Below are 16,889 nucleotides of genomic sequence, written 5' to 3'. Positions count from 1 at the left end.
TATTTTAAATTTAATAAAATGCATTTACTATATTTAAACACATAGTATGATTTCGAGATAATAAAATATAAAAATATTAAATAATATTATTAAAATAAAATAATAAATAATTTATTTAATGCACAAATAAAATAATTAATTAATAACAATTTAGAAGAAAAAGCTAATCTATTAATAGAATAAAACCTCATATATCAAATTATTATTAGTAAAAAGTATAATTATTAACTTGTAATTTTTAATATACTTTACAGATTAACTTGGAATTTATTCTAAAATTTAACTATTAACTTTTTTGAGTTTATTTTACGTTGATTGTGATTTCGACTTGAAATTTCATAATTTAGAGGTGACTAGAATATTGTTAAATTAAATTTCATTTACAACTATTAAATTTTAAATATTACTATATATCAATATAAATGGCGATGATGAGAAGAGAAATCATATTTGAATTTTGAAACAAAAGAAAGGATTTGATTTTGATTTTGATTTAAGATAGATTATTTTTAATAAAGCTAAATGACAAAAAATAAAAATAAAAATTTTTATATCAATTATAATTAAATATTTTAATTTTATTAATTTAATCATAAATTTTTCATATTATTTTTAATTTTAATAATAAATTTAATTAAAAATAAAAAACTCATTATTTGACAAACTCTTTTTTTTTTTAATTTATATATCTTGAATTTTAATAATCTATTTAAGTTATTAATTTGTTCAATAATTCTAATATTTTTATTACTTTTAACAAACTTCATATTGATAAAAAATATTTTGATAAAAAATATAATAACCAAGTAATATATCTAATATTATCATTTTAATTTTATTTTTTTAATTTTTATTATACTTTTGATTCATATTTTTCTCATTATTTTATCTCACCTTTAAATTAAAAAAAATTAAATATTTAAATATAAAATATTAATAAATAACATAATTAAAATAAATCTAATTATAATTTTTAAAATAATATATATTTAATTTAATAAAATAATATTATTTAATTTATTTAAAAATAATTACTAAAATAATAGAAAAATAAAAATAATGGACTAATATTAATATTGTTAACAAATATTTAAGTTATTTTTATCAACTAAATCATCCAATTAAGTTAAATGTAAAAATTTAAAAATAAGTTAAAAAAATAAAATATTTTACTAAAAATTGAAAAAACTTATAAATATTTGAATTTTTAATCATTTAATCTGAGAAATTTTAAATTATTTTTTCAGTTATTAAAAAATGAAGTAGTTAAAAATTTTAATTATTTCAAATATATATTTTTAGTAGATTAATAAAAACAATTTCTTTTTGACGGCATTAATAATAAAAAGTTATTTTATTAAAGATGGATTAAAGCGAATTTTTAAAAAAAGAAAAAAGAAAAAAGAAAAAAAAAAAAAAAAAAAAAAACAGATTAACCCGTGGCCCCTTCGAGCGAATGTCTTCATTTTCATTTTCTTTCCCTCACTCTCGCTAATTTTCCCTCAGTTTCCCGGAAAAATCAAACATAAATGGCGGAATGGACCCTTCTCCCAAAAGACCTGCTAGAGCAAATCTCCAAATGTCTCGACACCTCCATTGATCTCCTTCGATTCCGCTCCGTTTGCACTTCATGGCGATGCTCTGTCTCCCCAAAGCCGCGCCGCTTATCGGGCACTTTCCGGATTCTTCCAAACGACGGAATCTCCCGCACCTCATTCGGTTTCTACCTCTCCAGACGTACCGTATTCCTTATCAGGCTACCCGATTCCCATAACCAGGCGGCCCCAAAGGGCTGGCTCGTCAAAATCGAGGAAGATATCCCTGATAGAAAGCGATTGTTGAATCCTCTATCTAGGTATAAGTTGAATTCTTTACCCAGTAACTTTCCTCGCGTGTTGAATTTACTGAACTTGCGGATCTGCCAATTGGGTCAAGAATATGTTCTGCATCACGTTAACTATAAGCCCAATTCTTCGTCTTTCAGTGACGCTGGCAATCTATACATGGAGAAAGTGGTAATGATATGGTTGAATTGTGAAAGTGATTTTATGTTGCTTACCATTCATGTTTCGGGAAAACTGGCTTTGTTTAGAAGTGGTGATAGGAGATGGACTATAATAAAAGATATGCCATCTCCTTACGATGATGTAATTGTTTATAAAGGTAATTTTTATGCGGTTGACAACACAGGGAGGACTGTGGTTGTGGGGTTGAATACAGAGTTGAGTTTGACTGCAAATCCTGTTTTTGGTGGTGACAAGAAGTATTTGGTTGAGTCCGATGGTGAATTATTATTGGTTGACATGTATTTGAGCATTGATACTGAAGAAGAGAGTCTGAGCTTTGGTGAGGAATATTTGGAGCACCTTGCCCAGTATATGAGCGAGAGGACGGTTAGGTTCAGGGTTTATAAGTTGGATGAAGAAGCAAAAAGCTGGATTGAGGTGAGAAGCTTGGGTGATCGTGTTTTGTTTTTGGGTGATGATTCTACCTTTTCTGCACCTGCTTCGGATCTTTCTGGGTGCAAAGGGAATTGTATATTTTTTGTGGATAATTTCTTCTATTCCAGGGATGAGTGTCCAACTGGCGGAGATGATGGAGTGTTGGCAGGTCGTGACATAGGCGTGTTTGATTTGGAGAATGGTTGTATTGGACCTTTGGGAAATTACCCTGAACTTGCCAAGATGTTCTGGCCACCTCCCCATTGGGTTACTTTGGCATCCTTGGAAGTAAGCCTTCTTCTTTGTTATACTGTTCCCCTTTTATTTTTGTGCCTTAATTTGATTTCGCTATGCTTTTCATTAATATTTTTTCATTGGTTTTATAAACTTGTTTTGGTAGGCATTTTGGTGATGTTTTTACAATTTATACCCTTTCACACTCATTACTTTTAGTTAAACTTCTTGCAGACTCAAATTGACTAGTAAATGTAGTAAAAATACAGATCATTATCAACTTGATAATTAGTGTTTAACTTTGATGATCTTCATTATTTGTTACATGGTCTACATAATGTAGAATAATATGAGCCTTTTGCATTTTTTAGCAGGTTATTTGTTGGGGTTAATGCTTCAAAATAACTGCAACCGTTAGTACTTACATTTTGGATAAGGTTTAAATGCTTTAGGAATCTACTATAATTTGACACGAGAATGAGTCAATAGAATGCTAAAGCTTTGGAGAAGTATTTTAGAGTTAAAGAGCTTTAAGTTAAGCAGAACGAAGACATAATACATGCATTGTAAGTTTAGTGAAGGCCGAATTGGTGATAGGAAATGAGCTAGTTTGGATGGAGTGATATTGCCCCAAAGTAATCACTTTAAATATCTCGGCTCAATCCTTCAAGTAGATGGGGGATGTAAGGAGGATGTTAGTCCTAGGATTAAAGCAGGATGGTTGAAATGGAGACGTGCTATAGGAGTTTTATGTGATCGCAAGATTCCCAATAAGTTGAAAGGAAAATTTTACTGTACAACCATACGACCGGCCATGTTATATGGCAGTGAGTGTTGGGCAATGAAGGAGCCGTTTTTGTCTAAGATAAAAGTTGTGGAGATGATAATGTTAAGGTAGATGAATGACTATACTAGACTATATAAAGTCCGTAATGAGAGTATTAGAGAAAATGTAGGAGTGTTGCCAATTGAGGATAAGTTGAGAGAAGGGAGATTGAGGTAGTTTGGTTATGTGAAGCGTAGACGTACGGAGGCTCCAGTTAGACAAGCAGAGCACGTTGGGTTAGAGGATAGAAAGAAAAGAAGAGGTAGATCTAAATTGACTTGGGGGATAGCAGTACAACATGACCCGGAAGCGTTACATATTTATGAAGATTTAACCCAAAATCATTTAGAGTGGAGAAAGAGAATCTATATAGCCGACCCCAATAAATTTTTGGGATAAAGGTTGAGTTGAGTTGTGAACAAAAAAAAGACAAAAGGAAAAACTGAATATCTTATTTAGAACCCAAAAAAAAAAAGATTTTAACTTAACTTGTCAATTTTCTTTTGGCTTTGATTTTCTTTTCTTTCTTTCCTTTTTTTTTTATATATGCTTTCTGGATGAGTTTTGGTTTTCACTTTTGAACAATTCTATGTTAATGAACCATATCTGAAGATGCATAAAAACCAGTTTTTTCAGTCGATTAACTGAACCATTTGTATACTTTTTTCTAGTTAATATATACAATAAGTATGCTGGTTAGTTAATTTGAGTAGGTCATGATGTTATTGCTGCTATGTTTTTTATGTGGTTAGTTTTAAGCCATAGAGAAAAGTATTGAATGGAATCAGCAGCTAATGAGTACTTTCGGGAAAATTAAAAAGAAAAGAAAAAGAAACTATTGAAAGATAGGATTGTTGATTTTAGGCATCATTTATTGATTGTATTCACATGACGAATAGTCACTTTTCAGATGAGTGATACTTGAGTTGCAAGAATTCAAAAGAATATTCATTCCACTCTTTCATTGGTTTTTCTTCAGAAGTGGCAAAACAATTTGCACGTGTTTGTTTGGGACTTTGTACTGGGGAGGCCAAATTGGTGCATTTTGGTGGTTGCAATATGAATATTTTCATAATTGGAGGATTTATTCATCAGTTAATGATGAACCTGTTGAAATAGTTACACTAAACCTTGTTAGTTTAAGGCTTGCATACCATTCGATGTGTTTGTGCTTCTATACTGTTCAGGTGTATCCTGGTTCAGCTTTTTGTCTGCATTTGAATAACTGAGCCTTCTGTAGTGTTTGTCTGGTTTTAAAGCTACATAAAGTTTGGGTTGGGCTGTTTGAGATGAATTTATCAAATCAATCCAATATGGTCAGTTGTTGTGTAATTCCAACGGTAACCAACCTTCTAATATTCAATATCCAACGAAACAGTACCATTGAAAATTGGCTTGGTTCAGTTGGTTTGATCAATTTAAGCTTTATTAGAGCCCAAAACTGTTGAGTTTTGCAACTATATTAGAACATCTCTTGAATTATACTCAAACAAAACCCTTAATAACTAGATATTATTCCTTTGTCAATAAATTTATTTGTTATCTAGGGGGAAAAAAAAAAAAAACAACTAAATGCATATACTATATATTTGTAACAAAACGTAGAAAGTAAAAGTATAAATATTCCTAATGAACTTCTTTACTTATATTGAATATTCACAGTACAATATCCTGAAATAATAACAAAACAAACTAAGATAAATACAAATATAGTTTTTAACAATTTAAAATAAAACAACAACTTAGTTCCCTTTTAATGGATTGTTAAATTTGAAATGAAACGACAATAAAACTGAACATCATTCTTCAAAATTTTTATCAAACTGAAAATGACTAAGTTGCTTTTGAAGCCAACAGAATCTGGTCGGTCGAGTTCAGTCATTTTGGACAGCTTTGAAATTTTTTGCTTAGCTCTTACTGCATGTAATGTTCATTAGATATGAAAGACAATTTCAACTGCACTTTGGTATACTTGCTGAGCTCCATTGAAATATCATGCCTCTAGTGATAGCTGCTTTGGAGGAAGCAAAATATTCTGGAGTCTGGACTCCTCCCCTCCTGCTGGGAAAGGTGGATTGTACTAACCCATTTGGTTAGGTGTACGAGGATTTGCTGCATGATCTTTTCTTGCAGTTTCCAAACCAAAATTGTTAGGGGTCCCTTAATGCAACTTTAAAATTGAAATTAATAAGTTTAAACATGGGCAATATTGATGTGTAGCCCCCCGGAAGAACCCTGATAGAGTTAGGAGTACAACCAAATGAAATAAACAACTTCAAATGGCTCTCCAGAGATTCAGAGAACTCTGGCCCAGCAAGTATGCTGTTACAATAAGAAATCACTCAAGCATGCTCTTACTCTATTGTTTAATACTGTATAATTTTCTTTTCTGCACATGCTATTTCTTTTGGCATTCAGTTACTGGCCAGCTTGCTCCAACTCATCCCTCCTAGGACCTTCCTCCTTGCTACTACAAGCTCCTGCTGGGTCTTTCTCTGTCTCCATTTCTTCCTCTGCATTCCACCAGGTCCAGGCCCATCTTTCTTCAGCTTTCCCCAATCTGCATAATTCATATCATTAACAACCCCTCAAAAATAAGCCTTGTCCTCAAGGCTGAAGTATGGAAATTGATGCTGCATGTCAACTGAATCCATCCAGTTCATGAAGCCCTCAAAGTCACACACAACTTTTAGTCAATCAAAGCCAGAAGGGTTGAAGAGAAAGAGAAAAATCTGCCCCTTTTTTTCTTTCTATCCTCTAACCTAATGTGCTCTACTTGTCTAACTAAAGTCTCCGTATGTCTACGCTTCACATGACTAAACCACCTCAATCTCCCTTCTCTCAACTTATTCTCAATTGGCACCACTCCTACCTTTTCTCTAATACTTTCATACTAGACTAGATAAAGTTCGTAATGAGAGTATTAGAGAAAATGTAGGAGTGGTGCCAATTGAGGATAAGTTGAGAGAAGGGATATTGAGGTGGTTTGGTCATGTGAAGCGTAGACATACGGAGGCTCCAGTTAGACAAGTAGAGCACATTAGGTTAGATAATAGAAAAAAAAAAAAGAGGGGTAGACCTAAATTGACTTGGAGGAGAGTAGTACAACATGACCTAGAAGCATTACAAATTTCTGAGGATTTAACCTAAAATCGTTTAGAGTGGAGAAAGCGAATCCATATAGCCGACCCCAAATTTTTAGGATAAAAGCTTAGTTGAGTTGAGTTGAGTTAAACCACAAGGAACCAGCAAGAGATTGTCATGATTATGTAAACAAAAGTACTTGCAACCATTTCACTGTTGGAAGCATATATTATCTGAATGACTCCAAGCTCCATTACCTCCCTTCCTATAGCAGAAATGATAATGAATTGCAGTGCTCTTCTCCTATTGAAATGAAGAAACATGTGATGCCTAGAATATATATTTTGTTCTGCTGTTGATGGAGGAGGCAGGGTAGTTCCATTTAGGCTGAGTTGGACTTTAAACCTTGTCCAGTCTTCATCTGGAAGCTTGGGGGGCGGGCTTTTAAACTGATTCGGACTGATATTTTGCTTAGGTGATCTGATCTGGTGGTACAGTAATTTCGGTTGTTCAAATGGGCCAGGTCCAAGAATTGGGCCCGTTGGTGGAGTTGGACCTGCTTATCCTAATGCTATGTTCAGTCCAAGCCTAGCACCCCATTTTATCTTCTTCCCCATTGTGTTAACAGAGAAACAACGTGAAAGTTCTCTGGCCCTGATTTTGGTCTGAAACTCTCTCTCTATTCTTGCTTCCACCTCTTTCCTTTGACATAGACCATGGGTCTCTAACATGAACTATTCCCAAATGAGTTGAGAATTTTGTTGTTGAACCTTGTGAACCCAATGAAGAGAGGCTCCCTCCATGCAAGCTAAGGCCGATGGAACTTCCTTGGCCACTGTTGTGCAATGTGCAACAAAGCGTTGATTGTCAAGGGCTGGGCAATCATCAATGCCTTCATCATTGAAGCTGGGTAATTCAATTTTTTTGGGTGTTAGCTGGGGCTCTTCGGCAATTACTGGAAGAGTTGGGTGCCTCTGATTCGATGGGTCCTCTGAAATGCCCGCGTTGGAGTCATGGTATGTCCCTGGTTATTACTCTCAACCTTCTTCCTTTCACCAAAGTGATTAACATACTTTCAATTGTATCTAACTTTTCTAATTTTTTTTTTTTTGTTTCTGGTTTCCTTGAATGAGATGGCTATTGCTTCTAACTTGTTAAATCGTTGATTCTGTTCTTGTCGCATGGTCTCCAACGGCTCTTCTAAGTTTGCAATTCTCCTCTTATCCTCTCCACTCTGTTTTCCATTCTGATTTTTGATCCGGCAAGTCAGACCAATTTGATAGAGTTGGGGGTTTGAAAAGAGAAATTAAAGAGAGAAAATGTAAAGGGAATTGCTAAACAGAGCTGTTCTGGCCCGGCAAGTATGCCGTTACAATAAGAGATCACTCAAGCATGCTCCTATTCTATTGTTTATTACCATATATAATTTTCTTTCCTGCACATGCTATTTCTTTGGGCATTCAGTTACCGGCTAGCTAGCTCCAACTCATCCCTCCTTCTAGGACCTTCCTCCTTGCTATTAGAAGCGCCTGCTAGGTCTCTCTCTTTCTTCATTTCTTCCTCTGCATTCTACCAGGTCCAGGCCCATCTTTCTTCAGCTTTCCCTAATCTGCATAATTCATATCAAACCCATTTGAGGCAAACCATCAAGATAGGTCATTCTTGGGGCATGAATCCTCTGAAGGGAAAGCTGGTGAAGTAGCTATATTTTTTATTAAGAACGGTGACCCCACCACCAATCATTTCTTGTAACCTTTAGCCTTCATGGATCTACTTCCCATGGTTGGATCAGGAGGCTCCCAAAATTCACCCTACTGTGTGTCCAATTTTGGTTTCCTCAACAAAACCCTAATCCAAGTATCCATCAGAATCATATGCATCATTTTTGTTCAGACTGCTTGGGTTATCCATATGATTTCACAATCAAGCCTCTGTCTTTATGTAGAGAATAGTCAAAATTTCAAGTCAACACTTAAGCACTAATTGTCAAGTTTCCTTTGTCATTTTCTACTTTTACTTTATTCAATTTACCATTGATTCCCTGACTCTGTTAAATATTGCCTCATGCTTGGTTTATTAGATTTTCCATGGCAAAGTTAAAACTTCTGTCACCAAAATCCAGAACTTAAAATGCTTTAGTTGGATGATAAGAGTGCAGATGTTCCTGGGTCATGGTTATCTTAATTTTACATGCTTATACTGAGTATTTAATTTTATTTTCAGTTGCAATTTGAGTACACTAGATTTCCCATTGGTTTGTACCAGTATGTGCTTTGTAGTGTTGCCGTTAGTTTAGTGATGTGCAGACCCACAAATTTTTGGCTTGATTATGATTGTGCATTAGCATATCAGTCGGTCCATCAAATAGTGTTGTATCGACGTTCTTGTCATATTTTCAAACATTCCTGCTTATGTTTTATATATAACGGCATTCTTAATGCTAAGTTTATGAATGGGACAGGTGCAAACTCAAAATAAACTTGAAGAGTTGTCCTTGAAAATTGATGATTAATTTTTCTGCTTTATGGCCACACTGTTAAATCTAGTCATGGCCTGGTATTTTGATGTCTAGCACTGAATCTCTGAATGATCTTGGACTGCTCTTGGGTGATAGAAGAAAGTGTTGGAAATAATGCCAGTCCTGTTGTCAAAGAAATATGAACAGAAATCTTCTGCTATCTTTATGAGTTCTGATCAGTTTATCTGCAAATACCTGAAAGTTCTGAGACAAATTTGAGATTCATCTCATGATGGATGAAAGTCAAGCATCTGATGTCTTCTATCTAGGAAGGAAATGGGATTAAGCTGAAGGTTACTGGATTGCTCCAGTTTTCCGTTTGTTGATTCAGGTGGAGACCAAATTGACTGCTGATTCAATGCTGACTTAATTTCCGTTCTTATTAGGGTGTGTTATTTATTTCATATGTTCTTATGCAGTATGTCTTTAACCAATATATAGTGAGTTTTCATAAACTCCTATCGTATTTGTACAGACCTTGATGACTTGCAATAAATTAAAGATAGGTTTTTCTTGTTACAATTCAAATAGTTGTTCTGCTACCACTGGAAAAAAGCTGAATATGAACTATGTCGGTGGACAGTGATTCTCCATTTTGTGACTCTAATTGTTGGATGACTTGGATGCTATACTTAGCTACCCCTACTTTTCTTTTTCCTCTACTTCTCGCTTTTGATTAATTGAGAGAACCCCGAATACAATAGCCTAAGATACGCATATGCTTGGATTTGTATTGTCGAGAACACTAGCGGTTTGTGGATGGCATTGATTAGTTGGAGGGAGTAAGGGCATACGGTAGTTGCATGCTTACCTTGACCTATTACAACTTATTGCTCAAAGCTACTATGTGGAGTAGCTACTGTGTCGGGGATGCAGAATCCATTCTCAGAGTTCCATTGCCTGACCAACCAGTGATTAGGGATGGCGTCGGGGCGGATCAATCAGAACGGGAACGTTTTTGTCAGGATGTGGGATGGGTGGGTTTTCTGTAGGAATTTTATTTTTATTATAAATATTCATTTTAAAAAGTAAATCATAAATTAGAAATATAAGTTGGAAACATAATATATATATATATATATATATATATATTAATTATGTTTCAAACTTATATTTCTAGTGGATATTTTGGGTGGAACAGTGGACCGCTATTATCGTTTGGCATCTAAAAGGAACACTACCAGAGATGATGGCTATTAGAGGCTATGAAATCACTGTCCTAGTCATTATATTTCATAGCAATTGTTCCACCTCAACTCGGCCCGCATCAGATATTCATAGGGTGAAAATAGAGAGTTCTCTCTGCCACAAATCCCAAAAACCCGTTTTATAATAACATATTATTTTTATTAAAAAAATTAATTTTTTTTATAATTTTTATATATTTAAACGCTCAATTTGATTGTTTAAATATATAAAAATTAATTAATTTTTAGTAAAAAATAATATTATATTATCATCAAGATGGATTGTGAGAATTTGTGGCGAAAGAACCCTATTTTCGCCCCATAAAATCTCAAGAGCGGATAAATTGATCGAATGTTGGTGGAGTTCGAGGTTAGGAACAATTACCATCCATCCGTAATAGTGACTAGGATAGTGATTTCATGACCTCTAATAACCAAAGGTATGTCCACTGACACCAAACATTACAAATCATCTCTGCTAGTGTTTCTTTAGATGCCCAACGATAATGGCAGTCCACTTTCCCACCTAAAATATTTGCAGCTTTAGATGTGCTAATTCCATTTCAATTTTACATCATTGCAACAATCATCTCACACTTAATTACACTGTTTTCATTATTTGATTTGCTGCTGCAAAGTATTGGTTATCCGCACATTGCACAACTTAAGATTATGATGACTGAGTCGGAGATATAAGAGCATAATTTTGTTAAACAGCATAGATAACAGTCTTTCATCAGTTACAACTTGACCAAAAAAGAGGAATGATCAAAACTTTAGAATTTGATCTTCTATTGCTAAAGAATATACAAGGTTAGATACCAATTCTAGGACCCTGACAGCCACAAGGTATATAGCGCATCAATGGGACTCGGTCTCATTTGAGATGGTGAATTCTTTGAAAAGTCAATCTCGCTCAGGGGCATCTCCAGAAACTCTTCTTGCACTTAGGTTGCCAGTATATGACCAAACCTTCTCAAATTCAGCTGCACATGGTTTCTCAAATTTCTGATCAGATGCTTCCTTAGTACTGATCTTATTAAGAGAGGATGGTGTCCTTCCTGGGCTTCCAGCCACTGGAGTGGAAGCACAGAAAGTTGGGGTTGCAAATGGAGAGGCAAAGGGACTGTGTTGGATGGAGAAGGGGCTAGGAGACATTCGCTTCTGGATCGGAAGACCACCCAAACCGTTTCTATTGAATAGTGACATTGATTCTGCTGCAGCACATTTGGTGGCATCATCTACATAAATAACATCATCTATCCTTGCCATAATGTTGAAGGCTAAGCTCTCCATTACTCTTGAGTAGCTTTCAAGAATCGACTGTCCAACATCCTGCATTAACAAAAACTTTTATCATTTTTTTCTAATTTTTCAATTTATAAAATATTATAGGAAGCCAACTGCACAGCAGGCCACATCAATGCTTGGCAGGACAACTATTCTTGTAAGGTCTAAGGAGCTCAAACTAGAAACATAAATAAATCATGGGGGAGAATTTTTTGATCATTCTTTCCAAAGTAGGTCATACCACTCATATGATATATGGCATTCAGCAAGAGATTGGCCACATAAAACAATCAGTAACATGCCAGTGCCTTCTGCTCTATTTACAAGCTCTGTTGGTACTCTAAATTAAATGACTGCAATAATTGAATTGCCTCTTGAGCTAATTGTTATAAAAGCATTGCATTCAGTGAATGTCCCCAAAGACTTATTTACCATGTATTACATGTAATCTTTTCATGTTGGCAATCAAGAGTAACAAGTAGTTATTACTTTTGTAATATTCTTAAAGGATTGGAGCAAATACCTTGTTATATTGAATCTTGTTCATATCCAATGCTGTCTGTGGAAGGCCAGGAAAACGAATCCTTAGGCTTTGTAAGAGTGTCTCAGCTCGTTGGGCCAGAAAATGATTCTTTTTGGTGTCAGCAACAAGGCCCTTAACCTTGCCACCCCATGATGAGTGCCTAACTTTAGTGTGATTTGTCAGCTTTCTCCTATCTTTCTGCTTCCAGACATGCACGGCTGCCTCAATCCTGTTAGCTATTTCCAGAGTGTGATGCTCAGTTGATAGGTCTAGGCAATCAAGAAGACATTCAGGCTTGAACTGCTCAGCGGTTATGTAACGGTAGATCATATCTCCCAGACAAGCTTTTCCACTCTGGTTGTGATTGCACAACAAAAATTAACAAGGAAAAAAGAAAAAGGTTAGAACTTAGAACGAGAGGAGAACAAATATGAAATAAAAGAACAAGGAGAAGAAGAAAAATTGCAAGATTTCTTCTATATTCACCCAAAAAAGAACAGACATATAATAGGGCATGCCAACTTCAATGCAACACATTTATAAATTTGTTCAACAAGAATTCCATCATGAGAAGTTTTCACATATGCATGTTTAAAATCACCACAGGTGGAAAACCTAGGTTGTTGGAACCATGACCCCTCCAAACTTTGCAAAATTTCTATTTATACATAAATATTATCTATAAATTTAGAAAAACATACTTGCCCCCTCCCCCCCACCAGATTTTGAAAATTTTTGTTGTAACCCTTGAAATTTTTAAAATTTGTAACTATTACCTTTACTTATAACCTTTTAAATCTGAAAATTTCCAACATATATATATATATATTTAACTCTTTAATCATGCTAGTTTTTTGTTGTCCTTGTTAAAGTTCTAGTTCTAGTTCCACCCTTGAAAATTACATTCCATTGTTTTCCAGGTCTATGATGTCCTGTTTCAGTTCAGGCAACTGGATTTCTAGGAATAAAATTGATGAGCACCGAGAGTCCAGTGAAGTAAAGGTAAGCTGTTAGAGGGTAACAATGATACTGTCAGTCAATAGAAAAAACATATAAAACAGGGTTTAAAGCCATGAGAAAAATTCCACTTCAAGAAATTTGCAATACTGTTTGGAAATATATTTATTCAAATGATATAAACATTGAGTTTGGAAATATATTTAGCTACACAGGAATGGTTATCCATTAACCTGACCATTGACAAATTAATAGTGCATTACTCAGAGGAATGGAGAAACTTGGATAACAGTTTGTATAAAAATGGTATTAGGCCTCTTATCCCAAACAAGAAGCAAGATATTTAGTTAGCTAGTAGAATTCATTGATCAAATTTAAATTTTACCAGATTAGTGTTGTATGATTTGCAATAAAATTTTCTCATCCATCCAATGATGAGTATCCTCTCAACATACTTCTCTACAAAAATTATCTTATTGTCTTATCTACATTGTCATGCTACCTAACTTTGTGATGCAACAAGAATAGAACATTTAAATAAGATGGTTAAAAACACAGAAAGAGTAAGAAAAAGAAAGAGAGGCCAATAGGACTAAGTACCAAGCATCAGAGTAACCTTTCACTTGTTCCTGTTTATACTCCTATTATATAAGACAAGAGAAGATACCAGAATTCAGAGCACTATATTCTGTCGCATCTATCACCAGTTCACCATGCCTACTCTTTTAAAGAGTCATAATTAATGTGCTCCCCAGTGGTTCCTTGCAGTGATATCTATCATCATTTACACATGTGGTTCCTTTTAATTGATATCTTTTGCCAACACAGCAACTGTATTCTTTATAGTTGCTAATCCTTTTGAAGGCTAAAAGAAACCAAAGAACATTATTGTAGTTTTGAAATAAAAATAGGTGACATCTTGAATCATTGTTACCGCATTGCAAGGTTCAAGTTTGGCTTCAAAAGCCCAATGGCTAACCAAAATGAGAAGTCAGGATACATGATACAATGAAATCTCAAGTTCTTTGAAAATCCAAAAAATGACAGGCAACCACCAATGTAAATCTTATAACATAATTTGTCAGAACCTCACAGAAAGAATTTTTTTTTAATGGTCATAAACTAAGAAATGATTAATCAAACTGATAACATAAAACATTAAGCTATTGAAGAAAAACAAGACTCCACATAAAAAAAACAAAAAAAGGCGTGCTATTTGAATTAAAGGGGATGCAGAAACCATACCTTAGGTAAGGTCTCCAAGTATACACTAGGTATCTCCATCTCAGCAAGCACGCTACTATTAATTGCCATTGCTGCCTTTAATATCTGGTTTGTGCAATCCCTGCACTGCTGTAACCTTTTCCTTGCATCCTTAGACAACCCATTTGATGGTACTTTTGGACAAGGCAACCACCATTTCTCTTCCTGCCTAATTGAAGGTCTCCCACCAGAAATACTTGATGGATACACATCGCAATCACCACCATCTGCCACAATTATCCCTCGATCAACATACCAGAATTCCGTATCACCGAACCCATCAAGCATGCTAATTAACATAGCATCAAGCTTCTTCAGGGCAGGGAGATTCATGTATAAATCTAAGCGTGGTCGAGTTGCCATGACCTCATAGGTGCCTCCACCAGGGAATTGTTGTATTGAAGGAACAAGTTCAACTATTGAATCACTCACACATAAGAGCCATCCGATTTCTCTGCGCCACATTGATTTCTTTAGTGGTGCTAATGGCTCTAACCTCCAAAGCTCACCAAACACAGTTGCTGCCATATCCAACAAAAAATAGAATTAATAGCTATACCAAATTGTACAAGTTCACATATAAAATCAATTGTGATTGCATGCATATGCAGAGAATGAAACTTTATACAAACCAGAAAGATTTGTGATAGCATTCGAAATGGCAAGTGCAGTGCAGACTCCTTTACCACCTCCAGACATATCCTCTCCCAGAAGAAGCTTAGCAAATCTCTCTTTCATCATTTCAACTTCTACAAAAATGTGTATATAAAACGAAATCACTACACATATAACGATTAAAATGGATAATCCTCAAATGACAAAAAATTATCTGCAATTTTCAGCAGACATTATAATTGCCTATGTGTTGTAAAGAAACCCTAAGAAGAAATACACAAAATGGAAATTAAAAAAAAAAATCTAGAAATTTGATACATTAAAGGTTAAGTTCTATTTCCTCCAGACTCAGAAGAAACAAAAACCTAAAACCTCAATATTCATCATTTCGTCGCTTTTCTCAGCAACCAAACAAGTCATCTCCATAAAATTGACAGCCGAGAAAAACAGAAGCAGACCAAACTGCCTCCAAAAATTGACCTAAAATCTCACTCCTATCCACCATTTATGGTTCACTAAAACAGCACTAAAAGCGAAATGACTTGCCAAAAAAAAAAAGATAATAGTAAGAATCAGAATCTGAATCAAGTACCAGATAAATCCGTCTCTCGTTTCTCAGGCTTGACGTCCCAAATCATCATGTCCTTTCCTCCAATCACCGGCAGCAACACCGGCGCCTGTAAACAGAAGCTGGAAGCTACAGTGGGACGAGGAGACGAAGTCAAAGAGGCAGAAGCACCTTCACCATCAAACCGCCGACAAGAGAAACTACTGTAACTCTCTGATTCGCTGACGTCAGCACTCAAGCTATAGCTCCCACATCTCTCACTCTGCTCATCAGAGGATACACTCCCCATACTTTGATCAAGATCCAGCGCTCCAAAACAAAAACTCAAAAGAAAATAAAAATGATCTCAGGACATCAAGAACCGGACAATGTGGTCGCTACCAGTGGCGTTGGTGGCGGTGCTAACGAAGGTGCAAATGACGATTATTGCTGAAGACAAAAAGTACCAATAGCAGCAAATAAAAAGCACGTTCTTTCTCTTTCAGGTTTACTCACATTGTACTCTCTCTCTCTTTCTCTCTCTCTCTCTCAATGGTTCCTTTTGTGTTCTCCTTCCATTCGGTTCGCTACCTTCTTTTTCTCTCTCTGCAATGTAGTGAACAGTGAGTGCATTGTGAGGATCTGAGAGAGATTAGAGAGAAAATAAACGGCCGTCTACAGCTGGTTTGACGTCTTTCCGTAACACGAGGTGTTTTCAGCAACCGACACGGTCCACTTTTTTGTGGGCCCACCATGTTACATCTTTTACCCGCGTGCCACGTCAGCTTTTCCCTCCTTGCCACGGTGGATGTGCGATGTAACGTTACTGTGATATCATTTGGACCGTTGCGTGCGTGTGGATAAGATGAAATGCAAACGGCGGTTTGTTCGTTTGTATTTACTTGTAATAATAACTGTTATATACACATAGGGAGAGCAATTTTTGATTTAAATTAAAAAATTAAATTAAATTAATTTAATTTGATTTAATTAGTTTAATTTTAAAATTTAATTGATTTAATTTAATTTATAATTTTAATAATTTTAATTAATTGATTCGATTTGATTATGTTCATAAAAAATAAAAAAATTTGAATCGAATCGAAATTATTAATATATATAAGAAATTAAAGAAAATCAAATCAAATTAAATCAAATCGAACCGAAATCCAAGAAAACCAAACTTAATCTTAAGATTTTTGAGTTTTTATTTCTTTTTTTTTGTTTTTATGTTTTATTATTTAGATTTAATGTTAAAAATATGAAATTTTATAAATTTCGATTTGATCGGTTTAAAATCGAATCGAACCGATATTTATCGATTTGATTCGATTCAATTTTCTTTTATTAATCGGTTTGATTTGATTTTTAAAATTTTTAATTTTTGATTTTCAATTTTATCAA

At 34.7% G+C, this 16,889-nt stretch overlaps 2 protein-coding genes across 4 annotated transcripts; one reads left to right on the top strand and one right to left on the bottom strand.

Annotated features, from left to right (window-relative positions):
* Positions 1-1,419: 1,419 nt before the first annotated feature.
* LOC110637651 (F-box protein SKIP23) lies at positions 1,420-9,625 on the top strand. 3 transcript variants are annotated; one of them, XM_021787902.2, is made up of 2 exons: positions 1,420-2,729; positions 9,158-9,625. In XM_021787902.2, exons 1-2 carry the CDS (start codon positions 1,530-1,532, stop codon positions 9,161-9,163), a joined length of 1,206 nt encoding a protein of 401 aa, XP_021643594.1. In that variant the 5' UTR covers positions 1,420-1,529; the 3' UTR covers positions 9,164-9,625. The 3 variants fall into 3 exon arrangements, with proteins under 3 accessions (XP_021643594.1, XP_021643589.1, XP_021643580.1); XM_021787897.2 differs by lacking the exon at positions 9,158-9,625 and adding an exon at positions 7,061-9,040; XM_021787888.2 differs by having other exon boundaries at positions 1,422-2,729; positions 9,047-9,625.
* A 1,358-nt stretch (positions 9,626-10,983) lies between these two features.
* LOC110637644 (rop guanine nucleotide exchange factor 1) lies at positions 10,984-16,140 on the bottom strand. Its single transcript, XM_021787876.2, has 5 exons — positions 15,531-16,140; positions 14,956-15,072; positions 14,306-14,844; positions 12,104-12,457; positions 10,984-11,625 (listed from the first exon to the last, which is right to left on the bottom strand). Exons 1-5 carry the CDS (start codon positions 15,793-15,795, stop codon positions 11,197-11,199), a joined length of 1,704 nt encoding a protein of 567 aa, XP_021643568.1. The 5' UTR covers positions 15,796-16,140; the 3' UTR covers positions 10,984-11,196.
* Positions 16,141-16,889: the final 749 nt, after the last annotated feature.

The sequence above is a fragment of the Hevea brasiliensis genome, chromosome 1 (genome assembly GCF_030052815.1).
Source record: "Hevea brasiliensis isolate MT/VB/25A 57/8 chromosome 1, ASM3005281v1, whole genome shotgun sequence".
Classification (NCBI taxonomy): domain Eukaryota; kingdom Viridiplantae; phylum Streptophyta; class Magnoliopsida; order Malpighiales; family Euphorbiaceae; genus Hevea; species Hevea brasiliensis.
Note: the sequence above shows the minus strand (reverse complement) of the source record. Positions and strands in the feature narration are given on the sequence as shown.

Bases quoted from the DNA above. Each gene is read 5' to 3' on its own strand.
- LOC110637644 (XM_021787876.2), bottom strand. From the start codon at position 15,795: ATGGGGAGTGTATCCTCTGATGAGCAGAGTGAGAGATGTGGGAGCTAT. The intron at 15,073-15,530 runs GTACTTGATTCA...ACATTTTTGTAG, and splicing joins ACGAGAGACGGATTTATCTG to AAGTTGAAATGATGAAAGAG. The intron at 12,458-14,305 runs GTATGGTTTCTG...AATCACAACCAG, and splicing joins ACTTGGAGACCTTACCTAAG to AGTGGAAAAGCTTGTCTGGG.
- LOC110637651 (XM_021787888.2), top strand. From the start codon at position 1,530: ATGGCGGAATGGACCCTTCTCCCAAAAGACCTGCTAGAGCAAATCTCC. The intron at 2,730-9,046 runs GTAAGCCTTCTT...TGAATGGGACAG, and splicing joins TTACTTTGGCATCCTTGGAA to GTGCAAACTCAAAATAAACT.